General features: G+C 40.6%; 1 protein-coding gene across 7 annotated transcripts in view; it reads left to right on the top strand.

Annotated features, from left to right (window-relative positions):
• Positions 1-6,098: 6,098 nt before the first annotated feature.
• shc3 (SHC (Src homology 2 domain containing) transforming protein 3) overlaps positions 6,099-22,568 on the top strand; it is a 237,544-nt gene continuing 221,074 nt past the window's right edge. For 4 of the 7 annotated variants that reach the window (XR_011962693.1, XM_072586312.1, XM_072586321.1 and 1 more), the window contains exon 1: positions 7,225-8,006. Coding sequence is in view for 6 of the 7 variants with exons in the window: in XM_072586312.1 (XP_072442413.1) it covers positions 7,461-8,006 (546 nt within the window). In the remaining variant the exon portion in view is untranslated. The other 3 variants (XM_072586330.1, XM_072586340.1, XM_072586351.1) reach the window with 3 other exon arrangements.

Here is a 22,568-nt window from a genome sequence, read left to right as displayed (position 1 = left end):
GCCATTTACAAAATGAACAGCAGAAATTCACCAAGATTCCATAGATAGGACCTTACAATCTCACAACCATTACCATCTAGAAGAATATAAGGACACACCAACATCTCCAAGTTCCTCTCCAAGCTACTCATGATTCTGACCTCTGAATATTAATATATTTTCCATCCCTTCACTGTTATTGGGTCAAAGTCCTGGCACCTCCTCTCTAACTGCATTGTAAGTCGACCTACACCAACAGACTGCAGCAGTTCAAGAAGGCAGCTCACTACCACCTTCTCAAGGGCAACTGGGGAGAGCAATGAATGCTTTCCCACCAGCGATGCCCACATCCGCTGAATGAATAAAAACCAATCTTTCCTTAGTTATGAAGATAAAAGATATCCACAGTATTCCAGGCAAGGTTTCATCAAACTCTTATAAAATTGTAGAAAGATTTCTGTGTACTTAAGAATTAACTTAGCATTTAGCTTCCTAACTGTGTGAAGTGCCTGCATATTGTGTTCCTTGTCTGAGTACATTTTTTAAAAGTTTCACATCTTTTAAAACATCATACTTTTCTATTCTTGCTATGAGAGTGAATAACCTCACCCATTCTCACACTGTGTTCCACTTACCACCTCGATGCTGATCACTTACCTGTCTCTTTGCAACCTTTGTGCCCTTTTTAGAACTTGCATTCTCACTTAGTTTTACATTTTCACTCAAACCTAGACACATCACTCTTGGTCTCTCTTTCAATCTAATTTTCTAATTAACCTGTTCAGAGATGTTATTACACACCTTTGGAGCAGGTGGAATTTGAACCTGGGCCTCCTGGCCCAGGAATAGGGACTTGAAATCAAATGCATGAATTATAAAAGCTGAAGCTTCAGCATTGATCCTTGTGGCACTCCAAAATGTCATGTTTTCCCCTTTGCTTCCTGTCTGTTAACCAATCCTTCTTTAACATTAATATATTAACCTTACTTCCATCTTGTGCTGATATATCAAATCCCTTTCTGAAAATCAAATGATAATCTACTGATGGATCTCCTTCATAAATCATGTTAGATGCATCCCCAAAATAATGCTAATAAAATTGTGCAGCACAACTTCATTGCTGTAAAACCATACCGTCTGATTATAATTTGCTAAGTACATTATGAAGATTGTCTTAATAATAGCTTCCAGCATCTTGGGTCAGAATCATATAACTCCCTCCCGAACAGCACTGCACAAACACCATGTGGACCAAAGAAGTTCACGAAGGCAGGTCATTGTTATCTTCTCCAGGCCAGGCCAATTAGGGTTGGGCAATAAATGCAGGCCTATTTAGTGATACTTACATCAATGACTGAATTTTAAAAACCCAAATAACTAATGACAGGCTTAATAGCTTGTACTTCCTTGCTTTATCTCTACTGTCTTTCTTGAATAACGGCTATATTTGCTAGTTTTCCATCTGCCCGGACCATTCTAGAGTCCAGGAAGTTTTGAAATATTATAATCAGTGACAGTAACTCTTTAGTAGTCCTAGAATCATGTCCTGGGAATTTGTTATTATTTAGTCCCTTTCTCAAAAATCTTCACACTGCTGACATTAGTGTCTTCCTCTTCATTATTATTTGTTTCTTGGCTACCATCTCTTTCTGCAGACAAGTTTTGTCATCTTTTATGAAGATAGATACAAAATCTTTGCTTTTTCCTGATTCTTCGTGACAATTTCTCCTGTACCTATCTTTTTAAGGACGCAACACGTACTTTGGCTACTCTCCTTTATCTATACTTACAAAAGCTTTTATAGTTTTTGTTTAGATTCCTAATTGGTTTATTCTCATTTTTCTTTCCCTTTAATGCGACCTTCTGCTCTCCCTTTGCTTGTTATTTGGACTTTTCAAAACCTCAGATTTACTACTATTCTTTGCAATATAATAAACCTCTTCCATTAATCAAACTATACTTAACTTGCCTGGTAAGTCATGGATGGATGGATCTTTCTCACTGGCATTTTGGCTTCTTAATAAAAAAGTACTTCTAATGATCATTTTGAGTTGTTTCTTTAATCTATTCGTCCTTAGCTTGCTTTTCATGTATACTTATGTAATGAAATGCATTGGAAATGCAAAATTGTCAATTTCAAACAGGTACTGAAGCTTCCATACATTTTAAATATTGCGGCTAAATGCATAAGTCAGCAGGTTAGAAATGGCTTCTTAACATCTTATTTCACCACTTTTAATATTCCCCATCCCACCACCTCCAATCTTACAGATTCTGATAAATTAACTTCAGCATTGAGTAATAGAGCTGTACAGCATGGAAACAGACCTTTTGGTCCAAGTCGTCCATGCTGACCAGATATCCTAAATTAATCTCGTCCCATTTGCCAGCATTTGGCCAATATCTATCTAAATCCTTCCTACTCATATACTCATCTAGATGCCTTTTAAATGTTGTACTTGTACCAGCCTCCACCACTTCCTCTGGTGGCTCATTCCATACACAATTACCTTCTACATGAAAAAGATGCCCCTTGGATCCCTTTTAAATCTTTCACCTCTCATCTTAAACCGATGCTCTCCAGTTTTGGACTCCCCTCATCCCAGGGAAAGACCTTGGCTATTCACTCTATGTGCCCCTCATGATTTTATTAACCTTTATAAGGTCACTCCTCAGCCTCCGATGTTCCAGGGGCAATAGCCCTAGCCTATTCCACCTCTCCCTATAATTCAAACCCTCCAACCATGGCAACATCCTTGTAAATCTTTTCTGAATCCTTTCAAGTTTCATAACATCCTTCCTATAGCAGGGAGACCAGAATTGTATACAGTACTCCAAAACTGCCCTAACCAATGTCCTGTACAGCTACAACATTACCTCCCAACTCCTTTACTCAATGCACTGAGCAATAAAGGAAAGCATACCAAACACCACCTTCACTATCCTATCTACTTGTAATTTCACTTTGAAGGAACTATGAACTTGAACTCCAAGGTCTCTTTGTTCATCAGGAACTGATCATTAAGTGCCCTGACTTGCCTGCTTGGAATGCAGCACCTAATTTATCTAAATTAAACTCCATCTGCCACTCCTCAGCCCATCTGATCAAGATCCTCTTATACTCTGAGGTAACCTTCTTCACTGTCCACTCTACCTCCAATTTTGGTGTCATCTGCAAATTTATGAACCATACCTTCACTGTTGACATCCAAATAATTTAAATAGATGATGAAAAACCCTGGACCCAGCACCAATCCTTGTGGTACACCACTGGTCACAGGCCTGCAGTCTGAATAGCAACCCTGCACCACCACCTTCTGTCTTCTACCTTCGAGCCAATTCTCTCTCCAAGTAGCTAGTCTCTCTGTATTCCTTCCATGTGATCTAACCTTGCTAACTTGCAATCATTATGAACAAATATAAGTTAGAATAGTTCATTAAGTGCCAAGTCATGCACATAAAGCAAAATACTAATAAGAAAGGAACAATGTAATTAACAGGGAATGGAAGAAAGGTAAATCTAAAAAGTAAAACAATTGTTTTGGTTTTGCATCTTGAACAATGAAAAAGTCTACATTCTTGTAAAGTTGATCTTCATTGTTAAAGATATTTGGCCTTAATTAGAATCTATTTTACTATTTATAATTTTATTTAGAATCCTTACTGTGTAGAAACAGGCCCTTCAGCCCAACAAGTCCACACCAACCCTCCAAACAGTAACCCACCCAGACCCATTCCCCTACATTTATCCCTGACTAATGTACATAACTACACATCCCTGAACTCTATGGGGCAATTTCACATTGCCAATTCACCTGACCTGCACATCTTTCGATTGTAAAAGAAATCCGGAACAAACCCACACACACAGGGAGAATGTGCAAACTCCACACAGTCACTCATGGCTGGAAACAAACCCAGGTCCTTGGCACTGTAAGGTAGCAGTGCTAACAACTGAGCCACTTTCCATCCCATTTTAGCAATGCATTGATATTTCAATGCACCAGCTCTAAAATTTTCTCAGGTATTTCGTGAATACCTATATTTTGTCATTGCATTTGTTTCATTACCAAGTTTCTTGAGGTATTGTTATTGCACAGCCTCTGGAGGAGATAGGAACTCATACAGCAACTTCCTTATTTTGTGTTTTTATATTTGCACATTGCTCATAATCAGGTTCTGTTTTAAGCTTTAATCATAATGAACATTCACCATGCAGTTGTTACTTAATTTCAAAATCTGGTCCAATAATCCAAAACACTCATCTAAAATTTCTCAACTATGGACACAAAATTGAAATTTAAAACTTGACACATTCCTAATAATTTAAAAATGACGTAATAGAAATACAAGGTGATTGATTAATTCATTGTAAATCAATGGCCCCATCATATTTAATCCTGGTATAGACCTGAATTTGCCTGAACACTGTCACAGATGACATGCTCCACTTGAAAATATTTGCAATACAGTTTTGTCACAGACATTTCCAGTAGCTTTTTGACAAATGATAGCACTAATTGAGCTTTAACATGGATAAGTTGTTTCACTTGGATGTTTTGAACAGGATTTTTAAAAATCAAGTAGGCAATGATCTTCTTATAACAGAAATGAAATTATTCTGCTTTAGCCACTGAAAACCGGTAGGCCATTCAATTTATATAATTATTATAACAGTCAACAGAATTTGCATAAAGGTGAAAATGCTTCACTGCATAAAAAAGGCTTTCTGTCAAGGTTTATGAATTAACTCCTGAATTTTTGTAAGAAAATATTGCTTGATCGTGTTGAAGGCAATTTTCTGCACTGCATTCAGATCTGTATTTTGCAGTCCACATTGTGGTGCGAGTCACGCAATAGTGAATGAATGAGTTTCAGGATTCTCTTTGTTCGCTGGTTGGATGAAAATGAATACCCTTAACACCTACATGCAAACAATTTATGCTTCTTCCTGTGCACTTAATCTCACAGTTTAATTTATTCATCTCTGGAGATAATTTATGCAGCAACAGGAAATTGTGATAGTTATGATTAACTCTTTGAACACCATATTGTCTTTGCCCTTTGCGGCAGGCAACCTTTTTTTATGAATCGCTGTAAATAGCTTATATAGAAATCTCTACAGGTATAATAGAAGAAATTACGAAAATGGAGCATATGTACATATTTTTTTCCCTTGATAATTTCTACCTGAAAATTTGAACTCAGAGTTTTGAAATACCGTTGGCTGCAATGTATTAATTTTACCAAAGGCAGTAAAAGATTAATTTAGTAACGGAACAAAGGTAACTACATCATACCTTTATGAGCAGTCAAAGATTGCATTCAGATATAAGCTCAGACTTCAGAAATATAGCTGATTGATACAATAGCATACATAAGGCACTTCTGCTTTTGCGTAATTTTTAAATTAGCAATTACCTTTATTAACAATTTATTTAATCACGTTTAAAGCTTGTAAAACACTCACTATTTAAATAGTCCTGTTCGTGGAGTCTTGTTACTTTATGTACTTCATGGATTGAATTTTTATGCATCTTTCATTTATACGAATTAAATTTGTCATTTTAAAAATATTTGCTAAATTGTCCCAGTTAGACATTTTTGCATAACCAAGTAAACCAATTTAACATCCTTCTTATAGTTAACAACACGATTTATAAATGATGACAATATTAGCATTTTGTGAGCTTTGATTTGCAACGCGCGCACATATACTGAAAAATACAAACAACTTATTCCCTTCTCCATAATAATTTGTAATGCAATCTGATATATCGAACAAAGTAATTAACATTCATGTCACAGAAAAATCGAACAGCGTCCACTTCACTGATGTGAATGAACCAGTTGGATGCGTCTTCTGGGGGATGATGAAGAGATATTTATGTGAAGGAAACTCTTCTAATTGAATTAGCATCTCAACTCAACTACAATAAATAATTTATTATGACTATGGTTTTACTAAAAATCCAAGCTATTACTATCAAATTGTAGTAATTAAATTAGCTTCTAGTTTTGAAAGAAAACATACCTGTAAGGAAAATGGAACAACCCACTATTCAGAAATCCTATCCTGAATGAGTCATCCAGGTTCTTTCTTATTGGATAAAGCCATTAGCACCCAAGGGATCGTTTGGCAGATGCAGCAAGGCCCCATTTCATTCACAGAATTGTTGGTATGCGCCCTTACCATTTCATTCAAATAAATATAAATGATTGGAAATATCACTTTCCCATAGAATAGAAAGTGTTTTTTTTCTATTTGGTGGTATGAATCTATGTATTATATTAAAACCTGAATCGTTTCTGGGTGGGTTGCTTGACAGTTGAGTTAAAATGCTGAAAAATTAATTCAGTACATATTATGAATGAGATTTACACTTTTTTTATTTATGGTGTTTCTCTGCAGGAGAGAAGGAACGTGTTCATAAAATGGTGTGGAAAGAAAAGCTTCATACAATGCATCTTATGGATCTGGCACCAGAAGTGTTCAGTTCATTTTAATAGAGTAAACCATTTTACCTGAAAAAAAAACTGAGGATGTTCCCAGAGTGTCTAGATAATGCAAAATTTTATGAATTCTAATTTCAGAAAGCAACATTAGATGGATAAGGAATGAAAATATTCAGTAGATGCATTTTATCTCCCTATTACAAATATTCAGTAGATGCATTTTATTTTATCTCCCTATTCTCAGTTTCAAATGTTAAATAGATAAAATGGGATCTTTCTAATTTGAAAGGCTGCTTTAAATTTATATTTTTTAAACACACAAAGTCAGGTTGTTTTTCTCAGTTATAATATTATACAAATCTATTGATTTTTGTCCACTGTGGCTATGTTTAGATGCTATTCTTACATTTAATATGTTGTCTAATCCACAATAGCATATGAAAAGATTTTCAATATATATATATATTATAACTACATGCAGCACTGAAAAGATTGTACGGCTTGCTGGGTTTGAATGATGGAATCGTCTAATGCAGTAAACAGACATAAGTAGAAATAATATTGCTGAAGATGAAATTCCTAGTGGTTAGAACTGTCTACTCTCTGGAAAAGAAAAATTCCTCAGCTTTGAGTGAAAATGCCCTTCTATCAAAATCGGAAGGGGAAATTTGAAAATTGATTGGTTCTAGTGTGCTGTAAGTGGGTGGATGGTTTTGCAACAGGAAGTGATTTGCAGTGTTCAGTGAGCCTTTTGTTGAAAAGGGTCTTCTCATTTGTGTGAGTCATGCTTTTGCTGCGAGCAGCTTGGCAGCTCTAAGCAGGATGGTGATCTCTGTCTTAGCAAAGTACTACTAGACCAGGCCCTTTCTTCTGTACATAGGGTCGTATTTATTTCTGTGATATTCATTTGCCTGGATTTATCAGGTTACCTTTGGTGCTATGAGAGTTCTGCTATGGTAGAACAAGTGCTTACTAAGTTTGCCTCAGATCTGGATGTACATATGCAGAAGAGCAGATAGAAGGGCATGCTTCACCGTACAAAGTATAACCGTTTTAGGAATGATTCAGTGACATCATTTGATGAGCTTATACACAACTTATCAATGAGCAGCAAAGGCACAACTGTTACAACGACAGCAACGACATCGGAAGGGCCTTCGTGCCCAACCTCATCAGAGGTACTCCGCAAGGATCAGGAAGATGGGCCCACCACACTCTGCACCTTCATCCAAAAGATGTCCCATTTGAAATTTGCTAATACAGGCAGCCTGTTAGGCATCAAAAATCTGTCCTCTGCAGTAAAAGACCTTGCAGTTTCTAAACTGCAAGGCAGTTCAAGCACTCCTAGTTCAGTTACAGCAGCAGTAAATATATGTAACCCTATCTCTACCACTCCGTGTTCCCAGCAGGACGTGAACAAGATGAGCACAGACAAGTGGGCCAAAGTAGAAGACATTCACCAGGGTGGAGATGACTGGAACCATAGTGGCAGTTTTGTCAATAGACCTTCACGAGGGTGGCTGCACTCTAATGAGAAGATCTTGGGACCCGGTGTGATGTATGTTGTGAAGGTTGGTTGTTTTTTTCTCAAAAAATTCTTATCTTAAAAACTTAGACATCATCCATAAATATTAAAGTGTAGCCTATTAACTTACTCTTTCAACGTGTATGCAACAATCAGATACCCCATAAATATATATTAAACATGGTAATTTATTGATCCAACCTCAATAAACAAGCTTGTCTTATTATGTTAAAAATTCTCATTATACACTTAGTATTAGCAATACATATTGCATAGATTCATGCTGGTTATAATAAATTTATTTTAAAAAGATGGTTTTTATGTGTATATATATTCTATATAATTTTCTTTCAATCTAATATGTTCTGGTGAATGTTGTAAAGTATATTTGGTGCTGTTTATAATGCCTGTAAAATTCTGACAAAATGTCGCAGCAATTAATTTTTCTCAATCCTGAGGGGTAATCTGTTTTTTTAAAGACATGTTAAAAGTTGTTTGTTACTACAGACCTGTACATAGCTCAGTACATTTTGTTTCCAGCTAGCAAAATGCTGCAATTTGCATTTAATTAAGTTTATACAAGTGTTGTGCTTATGTATTGAACAATTTTACTTTAGCACAACATTACATGAATTAACAATCCACCAAATAAAAAGAAAGTGAAATAATAACAACATAATAATCAAAGATATATCAAACTAAACCCAATCCAGCATTATTTCCAACCCTGGTGAAAATGGGTTAATGCCGATGTAATTGATTATATAAAGGATTATTGCAGATGCAAAGTATTTTTGTGTAGCAGAATCCTGTAGTATGCAATTGTTGCGACAAATAAAATATTGCTTATGACCACAACTTGAGATAATAGGAATGTGATACCATCGCTAGCTCTGTGTCAGAAATATACTGGGACATGAAGTAAATGAGCTTATATTAGAAACATGCTGGAACCTTCTCATATAAGGTGGTAGATTTTCATGTACAGCATCACCGTGAGTAATCTCAAAACTGGTATTTGGAAAAGACTTCCAAACATCGATTTAGAGTGATATAAAACAAAGTCATTTTAAAAAGAATTATGTGTACTGTTAGTAAGCAGTTTTTTGCACCTTGATCAAAAAATGTTTTTGACAGTTTAAAAGTGTACAGTTTTAAAACTAACCACACAAATTTACATTGCAGATCTATGTAGTACTACTATGTAGTAAAAATATGAACTAAATTGGTTGGAAAATTAATTTTCCTGAAACTGATCTATCTGTATGTAATCAAATTATGTAAGCGAAGCTTTTCTTGAAAAAAAGCATCCTATATGGATGAGAGCATTATAATCTATGAACATACTTACATTCTTCTGTTTCATTAGCAATAGTATTTGCAAATACCGCACTCCTCTCATTTATAAACTAGGGAAAAGACCTTCCATTAACTGATGGTGTTCTGTCTCATTCTTTTCTGATGCTGTGTTCAAAATGGTGGTTCCAAAAATAGATAACGTTGAAAGATGCATTTGTATGCAGCTGAATCTAATTTTTGTGCTGCTGAGCAGAACATTCAATTGTTTATAAAACTTGATTATAGTTTAGTGAATTCCAGGACTACCTCTATCGTTTGGACCTAAATTTTAATGAGTGAAATGTCTGAAACTCAAGTACATCTGAAAGAATGTTACGTGTGGGTCATAATGTGGCTTTTCTTACATTTCAATGAATGACGTTAGAGGATTTAAGAGCAAAACTGTATAAGACATTGATAAATGTGTTATTGTGAATTAACTGCTTAAGCAGCTAACTACAAGTTGAAATGTCCTTACTGGGGCTATTCCAAGCACCCCCTCCTCATCCCAAGTACTTCAATTTAAATTTGGACCATATGAAAAAGGGAGAGAGTCACTGATGGGGATGTGGGGTGTCTTTTGTTTTAATCATTCATAGCTATTGACTGCTGTTCATGTGAAAGTGGCAATGAATGTACACACAATGCATGCAGTGATGAAACATTACTGTTATTCTTAATGGCTATGCATTGAACAACTTTGTTTCTTGCTTGGAGCGTTTTTTTAATTAGTGCCTCATGTTCACTTTTCACTTCACGCACCAATGAAACAAACAACTTTCATTGACACATCTGAATAAAAGCTTTTCCAAAATTTCTGTATAATGTTTTATCTCGTCACCTCAAGCTTTCCAGTTTTGGATTACAGCACATTTGCAATGTAGACAGGCAATAAATTTGAGAAGTGAAGAACCAAGTGCCTTTTTCGTAAAAGAGAAAAGTAGAATAAACAGTTTGATAAACATGCTTTTCCATGCTTTCAGAGTTTTGCTGTTTATGAATCATAAATCATGTTGCTGCTGAGGAATATTTCAGGTGCAGATGTTTGCTATCAAATTTGTTTCAATTGCATAGCAATCCCTCAAGGCTGCTTGTGTGCCATTTCCCTATGCCAGTGGTAGGGCAAACCAGCACAGTGGAATAGCATCTTTTGAATGAAGTAATGTGGATTAGCAAGCAAAGTCGAATCATTCAAGCTCCTCTCCATGTTCCCCCGTTCTCTCTCTAATGATTGGCATGTTGCAGTATATATAGATCTGAATATACTTTCAAGCTCCTCACAATAAAATAGAAAGATTCATTTGTCATTCATGACAGCTTTCCATAATTATTGAAAAATATCAGAAAGACACTTGCATGCTGTTAAAAATTACCTCAAAGGGACAAGACAAAGGTACCAATTTGTAGAAATGTTTGAAGGAGAATGGAATTTTGCTGTTGCAATGCCAGCATGTTTTGTTTAAAAATGTTTACATTTTACAAGTTTGCTCAAAAACTAGTGAGATTAAGAAATGATTGCATAATTTATTATATTTCAATGTAATAAAATCTTATTTGAAGATAATGTGTTGGCATCACAGAATTTTGTTTGCATTCTGAAAAATGGAAAATAAATAAAATAGAGGAAGTTTCTTGTTGTAATCCAAGAGTGTTTATGTCAGTTACGTTGCAATGTGAACCGTATGGATAAAGCTTCAGGTAAACAATTAACACTATTTGCAGAAATACTCAGTGGTTATGGGATAGCTTAATCAAGAGAGATAGGCAAACTGAAGTATATTGTCTTATTTCTTCCATGTGTCAACACTACACCTTGATCTGTGACAGGCAAATATGATCAACTTAAACCTGAGCAAATTATTTTATTTTTTCATCGTTTGCAATGATTATTTTTCTCATTTTACAAACTGTTATCCGAAACATTAGTTTGTTTAAAGATCTCTTAAAAACTCATGTAGAAAGTCATTTTCTAAATAGTTTTTCATTACATTAAACTCTGACCAAATTTTAAAATATCTTAAAACTCTCTGCACGTTTACTAAACTTCCAGTGTTTCATTATGCACAGCATTTAAGTAAGTACTGATTAAATTACTTACAGCGTGGAAACAGGCCCTTCGGCCCAACAAGTCCACACTGACCCACCAAAGCGCAACCCACCGAGACCCATTCCCTTACATTTACCTAGTTGGTGTTCATGGATGCGGATCGTTAGCTGTCTTCCTGTTTGTCCTATGTAGTGTTTTGTGCAGTCCTTGCATGGGATTTTGTACACTACATTGGTTTTGCTCATGCTGGGTATCGGGTCCTTCCTCCTGGTGAGTTGTTGTCTGAGAGCGGCTGTTGGTTTGTGTGCTGTTATGAGTCCTAGTGGTCGTAGTAGTCTGGCTGTCAGTTTGGAAATGTTTTTGATGTATGGTAGTGTGGCTAGTCCTTTGGGTTGTGGCATGTCCTCGTTCCGTTGTCTTTCCCTTAGGCATCTGTTGATGAAATTGCAGGGGTATCTGTTTTTGGCGAATACGTTGTATAGGTGTTCTTCTTCCTCTTTTTGCAGTTCTGGTGTACTGCAGTGTGTTGTGGCCATTTTGAACAGTGTCTTGATGCAACTTCTTTTGTGTGTGTTGGGGTGGTTGCTTTCGTAGTTTAGGACTTGGTCTGTGTGTGTGGCTTTCCTGTAAACCTTTGTGGTGAATTCTCCGTTTGGTGTTCCCTGTACCATCACGTCTAGGAATGGGAGTTGGTTGTCCAACATAGGACAAACAGGAAGACAGCTAACAATCCGCATCCATGAACACCAACTAGCCATGAAACGACACAACCAGCTATCCTTAGTAGCCACACACGCGGAGGACAAGCAACATGAGTTCAACTGGGACAACACTACTATTATAGGACAAGCCAAACCGAGAACAGCCAGGGAATTCCTAGAGGCATGGCACTCATCCACAGATTCAATCAATAAGCACATCGATCTGGACCCAATATACTGGCCACTGGAACTGACAACCGGAAGTGGCAGATTCAAACCACTACAAATGCCGGAGGAAAGATCACAGAAGCGCTTCAAAGGAGGCTCCCAAGCACTGAGGATGTCACCTAGACAGGGGACGAAACGTCTGCAACACAAATTCCCAGCTCGGCAAACAGAACCACAATATGGTGGATAACTTTGGGAAGTAAGGAGCTGAGTTGCTCACTGCAGTATTCCTAGCCTATGATATGCTCTAGTTGTGCTCTCTTGTAGCTGGTCCAGTTCAGTTTTGTGTCAATGGTAACCCCCAAGTTGTTGGTTAGTAGTGGATTCAGTGAAGGTAGGGCCATTCAATGTAAACACATGATAGTTAGATTGAACTTCATTGGAATTGCTTATTGCCTTTCACTTATGTGGGTTGAGTATTAAGTGCCATTTGTGAGCCCAAACCTGGATATTGTCTTGCTGAATTTGGACATGGACTGCTTTAGTATTTGAGTTATGAATGCTGTTGAATGTTGTTGAACATTAGTGAATGTTTCCACTCATAATTCTATGGTGGAGGAAAAATCTCAGATAAAGCAATTGAAGATGGTTGGAGAAACAATCCTGAGGAACCCTTGCAATGATATCCTGGAGCTGAAATAACTGACCTTCAGCAACCACAATAATCTTCTGTTGTGCTAGGATTGATTTGAACCAACAGAGAACTTTCTCCAAATTCACATTGCCTGTTATTTTCTCTGGGCTCCTTGATGTCAGACTCAAACAAATACACCATTGATGTCAAGGGTAGTTGTTCTCACCTCTCCTCTGGACTTAATTTCATTTACCCATTTTTGTACCAAGGCTGTAATGTGTTCAGAAACTGAGTGGCCCTGGCAAAACCCAAACTGGTTGACTAAGAAGGTTGTTGCTGCTTGATACCATTGATGATGATAGTGATGCTTCCATTACTATTTTCATTTACTTGTGGGACATAGGAATCACTGGCAGGCCAGCAATTATTGCCCATCCCTAGTTATTCTTGAGAAGGTAATAGTGAACTACCTTCTTGAATCGCTGCAGTATGTATGCTGCAGGTTGACCCACAATGCAGTTAGGGAAGGAATTCCAGAATTTTAGAACATAGAAAAGTGCAGCACAGAACAGGCCCTGAGGTCCACAATGTTGTGCTGAGACTTAATCCTAATATAAAATATAGTAACTTAACCAATGCACCCCTCAACTCACTGCTATCCATGTGCATGTCCAGCAGTTGCTTAAATGTCCCCAATGACTTTGCTTCCACCACCTCAGCTGGCAACGCATTCCATGCATTCACAACTCTGTGTAAAGAACCTTCCTCTGATGTTTCCTTTATACCTTCCTCCTCATATCTTCAAACTATGACTTCTCGTACCAGTCAATCCTGCCCTGGGAAAAAGTCTCTGGATATTGACTCTATCTATTCCTCTCATTATTTTGTACACCTCGATCAGGTCTTCTCTCTTCCTCCTTCTCTCCAGCGAGAAAAGTCCGAGCTTATTCAACCTTTCTTCATAAGGCAAGCCCTCCAATCCAGGCAGCAACCTGGTAAACCTTCTTTGGGACCCCTCCAAAGCCTCTGTATCTTTCCTATAGTAGGGCAACCAGAGCTGGACACAATATTCCAAGTGTGGTCTCACGAGGGACTTGTAGAGCTGCAGCAAAACTTCGCAGCTCTTAAACTCAATACCCCTGTTAATGAAAGCCAAAATACCATATGCTTTCTTAACAACCCTATCCACTTGGGTGACAACTTTGAGGGATCTATGTACTTGCACACCCAGATCCCTCTGTTCTTCCAAACTGCCAAGAATCCTGTCTTTAATCCTATGTTCAGCATTCGAGTTCGACCTTCCAAAATGCATCACTTCGCGTTTATCCAGGTTGAACTCCATCTGCCATTTCTCAGCCCAGCTCTGCATCCTGTCTATGTCGCGCTGCATCCTGCAGTAGCCCTCTATACTATCAACAACACCTCCAACCTTTGTGTCATCTGCAAATTTACTAACCCACCCCTCAACCTCCTTATCCAAGTCATTTATAAAATTTACAAAGAGCAGAGGCCCAAGAACAGAGCCCTGTGGGACCCCACTCAACATTGTCTTCCAGGCAGAATACTTTCCATCTACAATCACTCTGCCTTCTGTCAGCCAGCCAATTCTGAATCCAGATAACCAAATCTTCCTGTATTCCATACTTCCTGACTATGAATGAGCCTACCATGGGGAACCCCATCAAATGCCTTGCTGAAATCCATATACACCACACCCACTGCTCAACTGTTGTTGATCTGTCTTGACGCCTCCTCAAATAACTCAATAAGATTTGTGAGGCATGACCTACCCCTCACAAAGCCATGCTGGCTGCCTTTAATCACACTATGCTTTGCCAAATATTCATAAATCCTATCCCTCAGAGTTCTTTCCACAACTTTGCTGACCACAGACGTAAGACTTACTGGTCTGTCATTGTCAGTGATTTTCCCAATTACCCTTCTTGAAAAGTGGAACAACATTCGTCTCTTTCCAATCCTCCAGTACGACTCCCATGGAGAGTGAGGAAGCAAAGATCTTTGCCAACAGCTTAGCAACCTCCTTTCTCGCTTCCCGGAGCAGCCTAGGATAAATCTGGTCTGGCCCTGGGGACTTATCAATCTTAATGTTTTCCAAAATTTCTAGCACATCATCTTCATCAATCTTGATCTGATCAAGACTGTATCCCAGCTCCTCTAAGTTTTCATTTACAACAAGTTCCCTTTCCTTGGTGAAAACCGAAGCAAAGAACTCATTTAGGACTTCCCCTATCTGCTCAGGCTCCATGCACAAGTTCCATCCGCTATCCCTGATCGGCCCTATCTTCTCCCTGATCATTCTCTTATTCCTCACGTATGAGTAAAACCCCTTTGGGTTCTCCCTAATCCTTCTTGCCAAGCCTTTTTCATGCTCCCTCCTGGCTCTCCTCAGTCCATTTCTGAGCTCCTTTCTATCAAGCCTGTAATTCTCTAAAGCTGTGCTAGATCCTTGCTACCTCCACCTTGTGTAAGCTGCCTTCTTCCTTTTGACAAGAAGCTCCTCTGTTCTCGTCATCCAAGGTTCCTTAATCTTACCTGTTCTTGTCTGTCTCAGAGGAACAAATTTGTGCATCACTTGCAACAACTGCTCCTTAAACAGTCTCCACATGTCTGCTGTGCCCTTTCTGTGGAACAATTGCTCCCAGTCTGTACTTCCCAGTTCCCTGTCTGATAGCATCATAATTTCCTTTTCCCCAATTAAATATCTTCCCTCGGTAACTGCACCTTTCACTCTCAAAGGCTATGCTATGCTTCAGGCTCACTGCCTTTATTCCTGATGAAGGGCTTTTGCCCGAAACGTCGATTTCGCTGCTCGTTGGACGCTGACTGATTTGTTGTGCTCTTCCAGCACCACTAATCCAGTATATGCTAAATGTGAGGCAGTTGTAATCATTTTCACCAAAGTACTCTCCCACTGTGAGATCTGACAGCTGCCCTGGCTCATTGCCGAGCACCAAATCCGAAATGGCCTCTCCCCTCGTCAGTCTGTACATACTGAGGAAGGAAACTCTCCTGAACACACCTGACAAAAACGGCTCCATCCAAAACCATCTGCACTTAGGAGGTTCCAGTTGATATTGAGAAAGTTGAAATCATCCATAACAACAACTCTGCTACTTTTGCATTTTTCCAGAATCTGCCCGCCCATGAGATCTACTATTAGGTGGTCTGTAGAAAACCCCCAATGCGGTGGCTGTTCCCTTGCTGTTCCTAACTTCTACCCATACTGACTCAGTAGACAAACCTTCCTCAACCTTAGTTTCTGTAGCTGTGATGCCCTCTCTGATTAGCAATGCTACACCTCTTCCTCTTTTTCCACCTAGGATAAATCTGGTTCTGTTCTTTTTAAACGTTCTAAACCCTGGAACATCAAGCAACCATCCCTGCCCCTTTGAAACCCACGTCTCCGTTATGGCCACAACATCGTAGCCCCAAGTACTGATCCATGCTCTTAAGTTCGTCACTCTTATTCCGGACACTCCTTGCATTAAAGCAGACACACTTTAACCAATCCCTTTGTTTCATCGCGTGAGAAACCTTCCTGATAGATTCAGTATATCCTGTCACTGTCCTGTCTGCAACTGATTTCCCCCCCCCCCCACCCAGACATGTGGCTCTGGTTCCCACCCACCCCCACCGCCAAACTAGTTTAAACTCTCCCGAATTGCACGAGCAAATCTCCCACCCAGGACATTTCTACCCCTCCAGTTCAGGTGCAACCTGTCCTTCATGTACAGGTCCCACCTTCTCCAGAAGGTATCCCAGTGGTCTAGGTATCTGAAGCCCTCCCTCCTGCACCAGCCTTGCAGCCACGTGTTAAGCTGCATTCGATGACTGTTCCTCACCTCACTGTCTTGTGGCACTGATAGCAAACCTGAGATCACTACTCTACTCGTCCTGCTCTTCAGTTTCCAACCTAACTCTCTGTAGTCACTTTTCAGATCCTCAATCCCTTTCCAGGCTATATCATTGGTGCCAACATGTACCACGTTTTCTGGCTGCTCACCCTTCCCCCTTCAGAATCATGTAAACCTCATTGGCAATATCCCGGACCTGGGCATATGGGAGGCAACGTACGTTCTGGGGGTCCCGTTCCTGACCCCAAAATCTCCTGCCAATCCGTCTAACTATTGAGTCCCCTACCACTAGCGCTTTTCTATTTCTGTTCCCCCCCCCCTCCCCCCCCACTTCCCTTCTGAGCCACAGTGCCAGGCTCTGTGCCAGAGACCTGACAACGATGGCTTTCCCCTGGTAGGCTGTCCCCACCAGCAGTATCCAAGACGGTATACTTATTTCTGAGGGAAACGACCACAGGGATCCCTGCTCTGACCGTCGGTTCATTTCCTCCCCTGACAGTAACCTAGCTGTCCTTATCCTGTGTCTGGGGAGTGACCACCCACTTAAAAACTCCCCATAAGTCCTTTGCTCCTCCCTCGCACCTCTTGGCAAATGGAGGCCCCGACGCCTGAACTAAGGTTTTTAAACCGTTAGACTCACCTTCCCAGAAGTCCTTCACTCCTCCCATTTGACCAATTGGCAGTGAAGGAATAGTGAATGATTTAGAGGGAAACTTACAGATGGTATTCCCATATATCTGCTGCCCTTGTACTACTTAGTGGAAGTGGTTGGAGTGTTCTGTCTGAGGATCTCTAGAGAATTTCTGCAGTGCATCTTGTAGCTAGTACACACTCTGTGACTGAGCATGGGTGATGGAGTCATCACTGAATATTTGTGGACATGATGCCATTCAAGTGGGCTAATTTGACAGAGGTAGTGTCAAGCTTCTTGTATTGTTGGAGCTTCATCCATCCAGGGAGTATTCAATCACACTCCTGACTTGTGCCTGTGGATGGTGAATGGGCTTTGAAGAATAAGGAGATGAGTTCCTCACTGCAATATTCCTAGACTCTGACTTGCTGTTGTAGTCACAGTATTTATATGGTGAGTCTATTTCAGTTCCTAGTCAATGGTAACCTCCAGGATGTTGTGACTAGGGGATTGGTAACATCACTGAATGTCAAGGGGTGGTTTTTAGATTGGCAATTACTTTCTCAAATAAGAGGCACTGAGGGTTATGGATGACCAAGAGTAGACTGATGAAGTGGCATGTGTTGGGTCAAGTTCATTCTACTTTCTCTGTACATGATATACTTGGGAAATTTTCCACATTGTCAGGTGAATGACAGCATTGTAACTACACTGGAACATCTTGGTTAGGTATGTAGCAAGTTCTGAGGCATGAGTCTTAGTACTGTTGTCAGAATGTTGTCAGGTCACATAGCCTTCAACTATTGCTTGATATCATGTGGAATGTCAGAGGCCTATATTCCATCCCAAGCTACCCTCTATTTACACGTGTATAGTACTTGACATTGATCCAGCTTCCTCAGAGCCAGCTGTCAGAGTGAACAGAATCTCTGACACTCCTACTTATATCTGTCAGTCAGGGCTTCCTGCTTGGACCTGGTTAACAGCCCCAATCAAGGAACTCATATTCTGTGAGGTCATCTGGCTGACCTTGTTGCAATCACTACAAAGTGAATCGATTTGGCTGAAGACTTACATCTGCAATACTGAAAATCTTTAGAGGAGGCTCAACTATAATAGCATCCATTTGGCACTTCAGGCTGAAGGCTATTGCAAATAATTCAGCCTTTTTGTTTTGTTGCACTGATTTGAGTTCCATCATCATTCAGCATGGGGATGTTTGTGTAGTGTCTTCCTCCAGTAAAGCATTTAATTGTCTACTGCCAGTTGTGACTGAATATGGCAGGACTGCAGAGCTTAGATCTGATTTGTTGTTTGTGGGATAGCTTAGCTCTGCCTGTCACTTGCTGTTTATGTTGTTTGGCATGTAAGTCCTGTTTGGTAGCTTCATCAGATGACATCTCTGTTTTAGGTGTGTGTAGTGTTGCTACTGGCACGCTCACATGCACTCTCCTTTGAACCAGGATATATTGCTTGTCTTAATGGTAATGGTAAGAGTGGAGGAGATGCCAAGCTATGAGGTTGAAGTGTATTTTTCGGTATAATTCTGCTGTTGCTGATGGCCAACAGCATCTTATGGATGCCCAGTCTTTAAATATTAGATGAGCTTGAAATCTGTCCCATTTAGCATGATGGTAGTACCACACATGTTGGAGGGTATCCTTTATGTCAAAACAGGACTTCATCTTCACAAGAACTGTGTGGTGTTCACTCTCAACAGTATTATAATAGATGTTGTCCATCCCGTGTTTGATCGGATTCCACATGATTTAATGGGATCCAGAGTTAGTGCTGAGGACATGCAAGGCAACTTCCTCCCAATTTATAATTCTGTGCCCCCACCTCTTCTACCATTTCCTGCAAATGTGGGCAGATCAAGGGATTGTGATGTTGTTGTCTGGGACATTGTTTGTAAGACATGATTCCATGAGTACGACCATGTTAGGCTGTTACTTGACAAATCTGTGAAACAGCTGCACCAATTTTGACTCTAGCCCATGTTGTTAATAAGGATGACTTGGCAAGGTCAACAGGGGTGGACCGTGAGGATCAAGGGGATTCTATCCTTTTTTTTTCGAGAGTGGAGGTTTGGAAAACAGAAGCGATTGAGGTACTTGATCACAGGAAAGGGAAAATTGTCCTTGAAGTAGAAGGACATCTGGGATATCTTGGAGTGCAATTGCTTCTCCTGAGAGCAGATATGTTGGAGGAAGAGGAATTGGGAATAGGGGATCGCATTTTTCCAGGAGGCGGGGTGATAGCAGGTGTAGTCAAGGTAGCTGTGGGAGTTGGTGGGTTTGAAGTAGATGTTGGTGTTGAGTAGGTCATTGGCGACTGAGAGATCCAGGAAGGGTTGGAGATGGTCTGGGTGAATTTGAGGTCAGGATGGAAGATGTTGGTGTGGCGTTGGTTTGGTGAATGAACTGCTTAAGCATCTCGTGGGAGCATGAGGCAGCAGCAATACAGTTATCAATGAAGCAGAAGAAAAGGTGGGAATGGTGCCTGTGCAACTGTGGAAGAGAGACTGTTCCATGTATCAGACAAAGAGGCAGGAATAGCTGGGACTCATGAGGGTCCCCATAGCCATCTTGGTCCCCCTTGGTCCAGGAACTCTCCATATTCGTTCGCGACACCACCCATTCCCTCTACCTCCCTCCATGACTTCTGATTCTGTAACCCCCAACACCTCATCTCCTATCATGTACATCCAATCCCTCTAAACCTGCATCCCTCGTGAAAAAGGCCTACAAGCCCTCCATTTCTTCTTCTCTCACCGACCCACCCAGTCTCCCTCCACCTGCACTCTCATTCGATTGGCAGAACTGTCCTTACCCTTAACAACTTCTCCTTTCAATCCTTCCACTTCCTTCAAACCAAAGATGTGGCTGTGGGTGTCTGCATGAGTCCCAGCAATGCCTGCCTCTTTGTAGGATATGTGGAACAGTCCGTCTTCCACAGCTACACTGGCACCATCCCTACCTATTCCTCCGCTATATCGATGACTCTATCGGTACTGCCTCATGCTCCCATGAGGAGCCTGAACAATTCATCCACTACACTGACATCTTCCACCCTGATCTCAGATTCACCTAGACCTTCTCTGTCACCTCCTTCCTGTCTCTGGTGACCAACTTAACACCGATATCTACTTGAAACCCATCAACTCCCATAGCTACCTTTAGTATACTACCTCCCCTCCAACCCTGCCCCCATCCCCCAACATAAAAACATAATCCCTTAATTGCAAACCCTCCACCTCCGCCATATCTGCTCTCAGGATAGGCGATTCCACCTAGGATATCCCTTATTTCAAGTACCACAATATTCACTCCCCTGTGATCAATACTGCCGTCAATTGCGTTTCCTCCAATTCCCACACCTCCGCCTTTGAACCTCACTCCCCCATTTACAACCCCAAGAAGGATAGAATCCCCTTGGTCCTCACATTCCATCCCACCAATCTCCAAATCCAGAGCATCATCTTCTGCCATTTTCGCCACCTCCAGCCAGACCCCACCAGCAAAAGTACATTTCCTTTTGTAGGGACTATTCCTGCCGCGCCTTCCTTGTCAGGTCCACATTCCCCACCAATGCCCTCTCCACACCTGGCACCTTCACCTGATGCCTAAAGAAGTGCAAAATCTGCACTCAAAACCTCTCCCTTACCTCAGTCCAAGGCCCTAAAGGATCATTCCAAATCTGGCAGAGATTTACTTGTATCTCTTCCAACTTTACTTATTGCATTTGTTGCTCTTGATATGACCTCCTTTACATTGGAGAGTCTGAGTGCAAACTCGCCGAACAATTCAGGAGACATCTCTGGCCCATACGTACCAACTAACCCCACCTTCCTGTGGCCATCCACTTCAACCCTCTCTTCCAATCCCTTGAGGACATGTCCATTCTGGGCCTCCTCCACTGTCTACACAAGGCCACCTGCAAATTGGAGGAGGAACACCTCATCTTATGTCTTGGCAGCCTACAACCACATGGCACAGTCATTGATTTCACCAGTTTCCAAATCTCTCCTGACACTTCCCCATCCCGGATCCAACCCTCCAACCCAGGTCAGGTCAAGAGGGCGGAGCTATCTGTCACACCTATCCACTCCACACTTCCCACCAGCCTATCACATTCACCTCCTGCCTTTGCCCAACTATCACTATCCCACCTACCTTTTCCCTAGCCCCACCTTTCCCCCAATTTATTTCTCAGCCTTCTTCCCCTCCCCAGACCTAAAGAAGGCTTATGCCTGAAATGTCAGCTCTCTTGCTCCTCAGACGCTGCCTGACCTGCTGGGCCTTTTCCAGCACCACACTTCTGACTCTTCAGGCTCACTTTCTCCTCTAAGAGAAATGAAAGTACTTTAAACTGATTAAAGTTGAAATAAAAATATCCCCTTTTCTCACGCAACCTATTTATTATTTTAGATGCTTTCCCAATTAAGTCATCTGAGTCAGACTTCGACTTAGTGTCACTTTACCAGCCTTGTCCTATTGTGGATGCATAATACTGTTTTACATCGCTTTACTTTGTCTGATTTTGTTTCATGTGACTACATATTAGTAGCTGATTAATTATGCAAGATTTTTGTAAGAATAGCTGTATGGAGTAGCAGGCAGTTTTCTTTTAAAAAAGCTTTGGCTTTTTTGTGTGTACATGAGTTCTTTCGTGGTGCAGTGTGCTGGTGTCTGTACTCCTTTGTTATGACTTTATCTCGATAGTCCAGCAATCTACTGAGTATATGTTAATTGTGTTCATTACCAATCTTGCTCTGATAAGATGAATATTGATTAGAGTAGATTCCCTACAGTATGGAAACAGGCCCTTTGGCCCAACAAGTCCACACCGACCCTCCGGAGAGTAACCCACCCAGATTGTGGATTAGTGGTGCTGGAAGACACTGTCCTATCCCCCCCTATTCCAGGAACTCCCCACGTACATTTGAGACACCACCCACACCCTCCACCTCCTCCAAGACTTCCATTTCCCCGGCCCCCAACGCCTCATCTTCACCATGGATATCCAATTCCTCTACACCTACATCCGCCATGACCAGGGCCTCCAAGCCCTCCGTTTTTTCCTCTCCAGACGTCCCCAACAATACCCTTCCTCCGACACACTCATTCGTTTGGCTGAACTGGTCCTCACCCTTAACAATTTCTCCTTCGAATCCTTCCACTTCCTCCAGACCAAAGGGGTACCCATGGGCAC

The sequence above is a fragment of the Chiloscyllium punctatum genome, chromosome 2 (assembly GCF_047496795.1).
Source record: "Chiloscyllium punctatum isolate Juve2018m chromosome 2, sChiPun1.3, whole genome shotgun sequence".
NCBI lineage: Eukaryota > Metazoa > Chordata > Chondrichthyes > Orectolobiformes > Hemiscylliidae > Chiloscyllium > Chiloscyllium punctatum.
The sequence above is the reverse complement of the archived record's forward strand: the minus strand, read 5'-3'. Positions and strand labels throughout refer to the sequence as shown.